Source organism: Herpailurus yagouaroundi, unplaced genomic scaffold (genome assembly GCF_014898765.1).
Source record: "Herpailurus yagouaroundi ecotype Mexico unplaced genomic scaffold, PumYag 246, whole genome shotgun sequence".
Classification (NCBI taxonomy): Eukaryota; Metazoa; Chordata; class Mammalia; order Carnivora; family Felidae; genus Herpailurus; species Herpailurus yagouaroundi.
In genome coordinates, this window is record NW_024412463.1 from 1,752,058 (window position 1) to 1,762,130 (window position 10,073).

The following is a 10,073-nucleotide window of genomic DNA, read 5'->3' on the forward strand; positions in this document are numbered from 1 at the left end:
GGATTGCAGAGGACGGGCAGAACCTGCGTGGCACGGATTTCCTGTCTCCAGACCCCCTCAGGGCATCTGTCAGGAACCTTCTGAAAGTCACTTCGTGGCGCCTCACTCCCCTGAGGGACTCCAGAGGAACCTGTCCCACCTAACCCCGCCTCCCACAGGCCTGTCTGCATGCCAGGCCAGGGCTGGCCCTTCACCCACAGACCTCTCATTCTGCAGGCCCCAGCAAGGAAAATCAGAGCCAAGGTTATCGTGGGGGTCACATACCTTAGGGGAGGGGTGGGCATACAAAGCCACAAGTTATTCAATGCAGCATTATTTGCGGTCACGAAAGATTGGAACCAGTCTCACGTCCATCAGCAGGGGACTAGGTTAAGATACTTTGGCGTGATCACCTACGACTCAGGTGTCCACGGGGGAAGAGCGGGAGGCTTGTGAGTAAATCCTAAAAGCTGACATTTATGAGGGACTTGACCCTCTCCCGAGTGCGTTAACTCATTTGACCCTACGTCAATCTCAGGAGGAGAGACCGTTATCACTTTTTTTTTTAATTTTTTTTTTCAACGTTTATTTATTTTTGGGACAGAGAGAGACAGAGCATGAACGGGGGAGGGGCAGAGAGAGAGGGAGACACAGAACCGGAAACAGGCTCCAGGCTCCGAGCCATCAGCCCAGAGCCCGACGCGGGGCTCGAACTCACAGACCGTGAGATCGTGACCTGGCTGAAGTCGGACGCTTAACCGACTGCGCCACCCAGGCGCCCCAAGACCGTTATCACTTTAAAGTGAGGAAACCGAGGCACCAAGAGGTCGAGTCCCCTGCCCACCGCTCACGGCTCTGAGCAACACAGCTGGGCTTGGTGCAGGCGGTGCGTGTCAGAGCCCCGCTCAGAAGCACCCTGCCACGTGGCCTCCTGGCTCCTCTGTCCCAGGGGCCCGCCACTCTGCCGGGAACTCTCCAGAACCTGGGAGAGGAGAGAACCACACAGACGACCTTCAGCCACTCCCGGCCCACGCTGGCCTGGGGGAGCAGGTGTAACCAGAGGAGCCTGACTGAAGCCTCCCGCGTCTGCAACAGATTGTGATAACTCGGACGCGGTGGTAGCCAGCTTCTCTCCACAGTCAATTATGGCCAGCGGGGGCCCACTGGTTATTTTTATAGCCTTTCCTGGAGTCATGACAAGGAAAACTAAACGAGCCACAGGACCCCTTTCATCACTAACAGCCGGGTTTCACAGTTGGGGGTGGAGGAAGGACAGAAAAAAATCACTTTTTTCCCCACTTTTGAGCTAATCAACAGAACTCAAGGCTGGGCGGCCAACGTGTTGGTGTTGAGAAAAGCTGTTCTCAAGCAGAACTAATTGGCAACAGGAATGGAATCTTTTCCCCCAAAAAAGTATAAACACGCTTGATCCCTGGGAATTACCCTTTGGAATAGGTATTCCAGACATGTTGTGTGCAACTGCACGGCCCTTCGGCTCACACAGGCGAGGCCAGAGGCGGCCTGCACTGCTTGTGGCTCAGCCTGGTCAGCCTTGTTCTCAACGGGATGGTCACAAAGGCCAGTGGCCCAAACCAGCCCAGCCCGGAGTGGACATTTGCTCTCCTGCTGCCCCGTACCCCTTCCTTCCTCCTAGAAACAGCGGTTGGCTTTGGGATACCTCATGCCCTGATTTGCAGACGCTGGTTTGGGTGGAATTCATCCCCTCTCTCCTCCGGGGCTGAGCCCTGGTAGGTGTAAGCCAGTGAACAGATTCCAGGAAATTTTTAGGAATAGGCACACACCCCAATAAGAAACAATAAGGTACAAAAAGGAATATTTAATGACGCTTCTAGAAAAGAGAGCTCTTGCCATTTTTAGAGGTGCAGAGAGGTTGAAGCAACCTACCCAGAGGCACACAGCATAGTAGAAGGGGATCCAGGATACGAACCCAGGTCTGTAGGATTGAGGAGTTTTTTTTTGACATTTGACTTCTAGGCTCTACCAAGAGGTGGCGTAACCTCGCGAGGAAGCCAGACCAGACGGATTCAGACCCAGCTCTGCGGTTTACCACCTGTGTGATTTCAGGCAAGTTACTTAACCTCTCTGCACCTCAGTTTGCATATCCGTGAAGTGGGGCCTAAAAGAGCACCTCTATCTGTGGGCTCTGAGGGTTGAATGGATTAACAGCAGTACACGTAGGGTGTGAGCAACCGTACCTGTCGCGGAGTGAGGATCTGTCCCCACCCGCGACACTCTGTTGCCCCCGCATGGGAAGAGCCAGACCGACCAGCGGCTACAGAAGGGGAGGAAGGCGAGAGCAGTGCGGTCCGGGCAAGGTCGTGATCCCTCCTCCGCGTTTTGCCCGCTGTGGCGCAGCTCTCGGGCTCGGCTCCTCTGCAGGAACAGCCACACCGCAAAGATGTGAGACATCACGAACCCGCAGCCCGGCCGAGGCTTTTGGATATTCTCAGACCCAGAGATGCACAGTCAGTGGCAGCGGGGCCTGTCCGCGGTGGTGGTGGTAAAGAGCGGGGGGAGGTGCCACCGGTCGCGTGGCAAAAAGGAAGACGTCAGACAAATGCCCTGTGGTAGGGGGCTCGCGTGAATTGGCGCAGCCACGCCGGGAAATAGTTCAGGACGTTATTTCCCGTTTCCTGCACCCCAGCAGTTGCGCTTCTGGGCATGCACGTGAGACCCACGCCGGCGTGCACGGCCCCGGGACAGGTGCAAGAACGCTCAAAGCAGCGCCTTTCAGTTTTGCAGACAGACAAGTGGGAAGCACCCCAAATGCCTGCGGACGGGGAACACAAGTGGCGACGTGCCGCGTCATAGCACGCGACAGTAGAAAAGAAAGAAACGAGGAGCCGTGTGCCGTCACGGGGGTAAATTTTAGTGGCAGATGCTTTATGAAAACATAAGTGGCGCAAAACAACATATATCTTTTTATAACCTTTAAAATTAGTGAAAGTCAATATATCATTTTTGTATAAATGCAGAAGCTATATAATTTTTTTCTAAACAAGGGAAGTCGGGATGATGAAAACATTCTGCAAGGGGACAGTGGTGTCGGTTGTCTGACACTGAGAGTGTGTTCGATGCCATTATAAACTTGAAAATGGTTAAAGTGGTAAATTTTATGTATATTTTTGCACTAATTGAGAAAACCTTTTTAATGTTGATTTGAGAGAGAGAGAGAGCATGCGCACGAGTGTGAGCAGGGGAGGGGCAGAGAGAGAGGGAGACAGAGGATCCAAAGCAGGCTCCAGGCTCTGAGCTGTCAGCACAGAGCCCAGTGTGGGGCTCAAATCCACAACGGTGAGATCGTGCCCTGAGCAAAACCAAGAGTCAGACGCTTAACCGACTGAGCCCCCCTGGGTGACCCGCCACAATTTTTTTTTAAAAACCATAGGAAGATAAACACAAAATTTAAGCTCATACCTCCTGCAGTGGGAGCATGTAAGCAGGAGCATGTAAGCAGATGTAAATAGTTGTGAAAGTTCTAGTTCCTGGGCTGGATGGTGGCTATACAGGGGTATTTTTGTTTTGTTTTTTTTTTAATGTTTATTTATCTTTGAGAGAGCAAGACCGAGCGCAAGCGGGGGAGGGGCAGAGAGAGAGGGAGACACAGAATCCGAAGCAGCTCCAGGCTCTGAGCTGTCAGCACAGAGCCCGACGCGGGGCTCAAACTCACAAGCTGTGAGATCATGACCTGAGCTGAAGTCAGACACTCAACCGACTGAGCCACCCAGGCGCCCCAATATACAGGGGTTTTTATAAATAAATGTAGTGAGACTGCTTGATGGGAGGGGGTGGGACCGTTCCAGGACCTCTCTCAGCATGTCTTGAGAAGGTTATGATTAACTCGCTTCTACCTGACGTCCACTTTATAAGTCGAGGAAAGCTCTCGGGACCAGGGCTCTAACGGCTGCTGGACCAGTGAGCAAGGCCTTCAGCCATTCCCTCTGGTGTGAACCAGGTGTGGGGCTCTTTGGTCCCTGGTGGGTGGGGGCACCCGGTGATGTACTTAGAGGGCATGTGTATGCCACATGCTTCCTCCTGCAGGGGAAGGCAGTGCTGGGCATGCTCCTCAGAGGGGGGCTCCCAACCACACGGGAGCGGGGATGGTGGGTCCAGCTCAGGGGATAGCCCGGTGACAGCCCCCTGGCCACAACAGAATCCCATAATCTGCCTGATTCCCAGCGTGTCCTCACTCAGGTGTGGAGATGGTGTTGTTTACAGGGCCCTCTGTGCCCACCTGAGATAGATGAGAGGGGTGAGCACAGCGGCCTCGTGAAGAGTCCAGAATGTGAGCTGGGGTTGGTCTGACAACACATCCAGTGATGTACAATTCAGCTGACTCTCACTGTTATGCAAATGAACGGCCACTGCATAAGTTGGCACAGGCTATTAGAATGTGGCATTCATAAATGAAATGTAGCGTGTGGCTAGAGATTCCTGGTGACCCTAATTCAGGGTTCTCCCAAAAAATCTGACTGCCTTGTCACCCTTGGCAACATAGCAAGGCAGGTATTTCCACAAGTATTAATTGAGTGCCTTTATTGATTGCCTACTCTGGAATATAACACTGAACAAAATAGGCAAAAAAAAAAAACCCCAAAAACCTGTGCCCTCAGGAAACTCACATTCCAGTAGGGGACATTTAAGAAAAGAAAATGAGGGGCGCCTGGGTGGCGCAGTCGGTTAAGCGTCCGACTTCAGCCAGGTCACGATCTCGCGGTCCGGGAGTTCGAGCCCCGCGTCGGGCTCTGGGCTGATGGCTCAGAGCCTGGAGCCTGTTTCCGATTCTGTGTCTCCCTCTCTCTCTGCCCCTCCCCCATTCATGCTCTGTCTCTCTCTGTCCCAAAAATAAATAAACGTTGAAAAAAAAAAAATTAAAAAAAAAAAAAAAGAAAAAAAAAAGAAAAGAAAATGATATAGTATGGTAGATGATGATAAGTGGTAAGGAGTGAGCCGTATGGAGAACAAGTGTCCCAGGCAGAAGGGAAAGCAATGCAAAGGTCCTGAGGCAGGACTGTGCCTAGCACAACTGAGAACAGCAAGTGTAGCAAGGAGGAGAGCAGGGGGGTAAGTCCCACATCCTGCTGGGCCCTGTGGGCGTGGTGAGGCCTCGGCCTTTTACTCTGGGTGAGGTGGGACCAGAACTGAGAGGCATAGGGTGTTCTGAGCAGAGGAGGGACGGGATCTGATTTCATTTTAACAGGACCCCACCGGCTGCAGGTAGAGAATAGACTGTCAGAGAAGCAAGACAAGCAGAGACACCAATGGGGAGGTAACTACCACAGTCCAGAGACAAATGGCCTCTTGCACCAGGGTGAGGGCAGAGTGGGGACAGGAAGCGGTTAAAGGAAAAGCCAATAGAATTTCTTTTTTACTGAAAAGTGGAAACAGCTGGGTTCTACTTGTGTGTTTTGGGGTCACGAAAGTTTGCAATGTGGTTATCAAAATGGATCCCTTCTTCCAGCTTCCTGGGGCTTCCGATACACAGGCATTGAAAGGAATGTTTTAAGGACGCCTGGGTGGCTCAGTCGGTTAAGTGTCTGACTCTTGGTTTCGGCGAAGGACTCTTGGTTTCGTGAAACTCACAATTCATGAGTTCGAACCCCGCGTTGGGCTCTGTGCTGACATCGTACAGCCCACTTGGGATTCTCTCCCTCCCTGTCTCTCTGCCCCTTCCTGCCTCTTTCTCAGAATAAACAAACTTTAGAAAATTTGAAAGGCATGCTTTAGGTCTCCATGAGCTAACGTGGATGAACACTCGGGATATATTGGCAGGTGAGAAAAGGAAGATACAAAATAGAATATATAGAAATATCCCATTTTTGAAAATTGAAATACAAAAAAAAGAACGATGTAAAAATGGCTGAATGAATGGTCTGGAAGAATAGACACATGACTCTCCACTGTGGTTACCTGGAAGGGGGGCCACTGGGATTTAAGCTCAGGATCGACCTCCGGACCACACAAAATAAGTATAAAACCCACTTTTAATTCTCTTTAAAATTGCAATGAGGGGTGCCTGGGTGGCTGAGTCGGTTGGGCTTCCGACTTCGGCTCAGGTCATGATCTCGCAGTTTGTGGGTTCGAGCCCCACGTCGGGCTCTTTGCTGACAGCTCAGAGCCTCAGCCTGCTTCGGGTTCTGTGCCTCCCTCTCTCCCTGCCCCTCCCCCGCACTTGCTCACTCTCTCTTTCTCTCTCTCTAAAAAACAAATAAACATTAAAAAAAATTGCACCGAGCATGGCTCTGTTCTTGCCATCGGAGCTGCGCTTCTCTTAGCCCATGACCCCACCTGGGCCTCCTCCTTGGCCTCGACTGTAAGAGACAGAACTCTGGAATGAGAAATACTTTCCTCTCCTTGCTGGCTTGGGAGATCTGGAAAAGGCCCACCTGGCTCCCAGGGTTTCTAAAAATAGAAAGTTGTCTTAACTTTCCTATAGGTTTGGCTTAGCTGTTCCTTCTACTGGTTCCAAGATGCCGTTTCTGTTAGAGAATCATGCTTTGCGCATGAAAATGAAGTGCGGTGGGGGCGAGCCCTTAAGCGGATGGAATTAACCCATGAGGGGTCGCCAGAAATGCCCCCACATGCAGAGCCAATGAAGGCAGCGAGGAGCCCGGGGCCTTTGCCACTGCCCGTGTAGACGACACCTTCTACCCTGCCCAGTCTCTGCATCCATTCCAGCGCTCAGAGGGGAGGAGAGGAGTTGGACTGTTGGTGTGTTCTAGGCAAGAGGAGGAAGCTGAAGCACTTATGTCCTGGCTTTGAGTCTGGAGTCTTAACTCTCATGGAGTGAGGGCTGAGACCCTGAGCACAAGCATATGTGCTGCGGGGCCATTGGTGTGCTGGCCAAGGTTAACACCCAGCCTCCAGGGGAGATCGAGTGTGCGTGCGTGTGTGTGCGCGCGTGTGTGCACACAGATGCACATACCCACATACACACTTAGGTTTATTACAGATTGTACCGAAGTAAAGGATGAGTCGCACACAATTTACAAATACAGATAAGATGTGTGGGCTTCATATGCTCAACTGATTCACCCAGGGTGGTTTCGTTGATTTTTGCCCCCAACTCTTGTACCTGTAATCAGCCCGTGGTCACAACTGATGAGTGAGGGCAATTCTGGAAATTACGTCTGGAAAAACACTCACCAGTTCCCACCGATGAGTGAGGAAAGCTGGTTGGGATCTTCCATCCCCTTAAGGAATAAGACAAAACTGATACAACGAAGTGTATCGGAGTTGATTCATCTGTCAGCGAAGGGAGCAAGTGCCTTCGTTTTGGCACTCTTCACAAGAAACAGCCGCGGAGGTGCCACTTTTATGCCTCATCTGCGTCATTAACGTTTCCTGTCTCCTTTCTCAAATCTAGACAATGGACAGATCGAGCCCTGAGTTGTACTGCTACCAGTTCCCGTGGCGTAACGACTCCCGCCGTGGCCGATTTCAGGCTGCCGACTAGAAGTCACTCCGCCCGGCCTTGGGGACAGACGTGCAGCGGCAGACAGGTACCGCGGGAACATTCCTAACAGCGACGCGTACTTTCAGAAACGGAAAGCGATGGGCTTTGATTACTTCCTCCCTTTGCAGCATCATTTATTTGGTTACAAGCTCACGAAACTTAATTTTTAATAATGGCTCTGTTTGGCGCGTTCACCACGTTTCTGAAAATGTGACCCTTGGCTTTCCAAGGTCACATGGTTGGGGAGGAAGCTCTTCCCTCCGTCTCTGCCCAGAACCCAGAGCGGCTTGGGTACGGAAAGGGTAGGGGCTCTGGGAACCTCAGACGGACAGTGGCCTTGGGGGCAGAGGCAAGAGGAAGCCGGAGAGGACAAGCAGGGCAAGAGCCCAGTCGGTGGGCGTATGTGAGACACCGCTCTGCAGCTCCCCAGAAAGATCTGGGGGGTCCTGGGGGCGGTGCGGAGTTTCCGCTGCAGGGTAGGTGACGGCTTCCCAGCTAGCACGCATCTGGGCTCAATCACTCCCCACAAAAGCAACCCGTTCGGCTCCCAAAGGCCTGTGACCGCTGACGTCAGTAACGAGGCACTTCGCGCCATCGGTCTCTTCTTCAGGCCCGCCTTTGTGCCAGCCTCCGGCGCCTTCCTGGTGGCAGGGCTCTGAGGGGGACCGTCCTCTCCTAGAAGCTTCTTGAGCACTTAAGTGCCCTCCAACCAGAGTCACAGAGTTTTAGAGTCGCAAAGAGATTTCAGAGATTTCCTAAAATAATCCCCTCGTTGTGTAGATGAGGAAACACAGAGGCCCAGAGACGGGAGGTGACAGAGGCCCAGAGATGGGACGTGAGTTGCTCAGGGCTACAAGAAAAATCCAGGGCAGAAGTGGGTAGGGTGACCTATCGTCCCTGTGTGCCCAGCACCGAGGGGACTGCCGGGCCCCCACCCAGGTCTCAGCTGGAGCCCAAGACAGAGGGCCTGAGCCAGTCGCTGAAAGGAAGGAGGCCTGAGCCAGAGGTGCTGCAAGATGGAATTTTCCAAGAGAAGAGAGGAGAGGAGGCCACATCGTGGTGCTGGGATCTCCAGCTCCGCCCGGAGGCCTGTTCCCCGTGGGATCTCCCACCTGCCGGCTGTGTCATTGTAACATGCGTCCCTCCGTCCCTCCCTCCGTGCCAGGGAGACGCTCGGAGACTTTTATCTGTGTCTTATCTCTGGCTGCCGCTGCCACAGCTGTGGGGATGTCTATGCAAATAGCCGCGATAATATTAATATGTGATTCCCCCAGGGGAGGCGGTGGAAAGCGCTGTATGTGTTTCACAATTCTGTTCCGTCCAGAGGAGGAGTGGGGGCCCAGAATGATTCGAAACAGATTTTTGGAAAGGCAGAATAAAATTGGAACAAAACCCAGTAGAGGCATGTGCCACTCTCCCCACGCCCAGCCCTCTCCACCCCTGCCTGATACTAACCCTCCTGTCCTGCCCCCAGGAGCCTCCCACGGCAGGGGAGCAGGGTGGCGGGCACAGCGCCTGGTGCCGGGCACTCTTCCTTCAAGCCGGGGGCCCCTGCCCATCCCAGGACGTGGGTCCCCACCCTGGGCGGACATACCGTCCGGAGGTACAGCCTGCTCAGCCTGTGGCTTCCTCTGACTTCCCTGCCCCCCTCCTACAGGGAATGCTCCCCTTGACACCCCCTCCTCCTCCACCCCTGCTTCCTGGGGAGATCACAGAACCCTAGATCAGGAAACAGCCCACTAGAAGCAGAAAGTGCAAGTCAGAAAGACAGAGACCTGATTCCGATCTCTGCCGCTGACCAGCCGTGTGACCTTGGGCAAGTCACTTCACTTCTCTGAGCCTCTCTTTGCTCAGTGTAATACCAGGCGCACCAGAGGCTCATGGGGATTCTCTGGGCTGGAGCTTCGCAAATGCCAAGCACGGCGCCTGACATTGGCAGATAACACCAGAGACACGGTCCTAGTGAAAGCCCCTTGAAGGTCAGCTGTCGACCCACTCCACGTCAGCGAGGACGGACACACGGAGGCCCGCCTCCGGGAAAGGGAGAGAACTTGCCCGAGGCCACACAGCGGCCCCTGCAATCCCATCCCGCCTCTTCCTCACAGCCTCCCTTCCCCGGTGGAGCACCAGGGCGGAGTGTGAGGGGGGGCCGCCCTCCTCACACCTCACCTCCCCCTAGCGTCTGGTCCACACGCCAGCACTCACCATGGAGCAGGTACGGACTTTCAGGCCCGGTCACGCGTCCTCCTCCAGGCAGCCTGGCTTTCTCTGCCGCCCAGGCGAGCGTCGGCTGCCGATTCCCATCCAGGACTAGAGTCGAGCTAGGACTCGGGGAAGCCAGTCCAGACTGGCCACTCAGAAGGTCGCTTCCGAGGAGCCCACTGTCCCCCAGGCTTCCTTGTGGTGCTGCAGGACGTGGGACGGCACGCTGCAGGGCTCCGATAGCACGGCCCGGCTCTTATCTGGCCCGTGTCAGGGTGCGGGCAGCGGGAGCCGGGGTTCCAGGAAGCCCGCCTGGGGCCCCCCCCCGGCCGGCCGCTCTCCCCGGATGCTGCCTGCTGCCGTGGATGTAGCCGATTGCCCGTCAGTGTCACTGAGCTCTGCCACGGAGGATTCC

The 10,073-nt window shown here is 54.0% G+C and overlaps 1 protein-coding gene across 3 annotated transcripts in view; it reads right to left on the reverse strand.

The window, feature by feature from the left end:
* RIPOR3 (RIPOR family member 3) overlaps positions 1-9,767 on the reverse strand; it is a 74,093-nt gene extending 64,326 nt beyond the window's left edge. For all 3 annotated transcript variants that reach the window (XM_040459646.1, XM_040459644.1, XM_040459649.1), the window contains exon 1: positions 9,662-9,767. In XM_040459646.1, coding sequence (XP_040315580.1) covers positions 9,662-9,664 — 3 coding nt within the window. In that variant the 5' untranslated portion in view covers positions 9,665-9,767. The remainder of the gene's footprint in view (positions 1-9,661) is intronic.
* Positions 9,768-10,073: the final 306 nt, after the last annotated feature.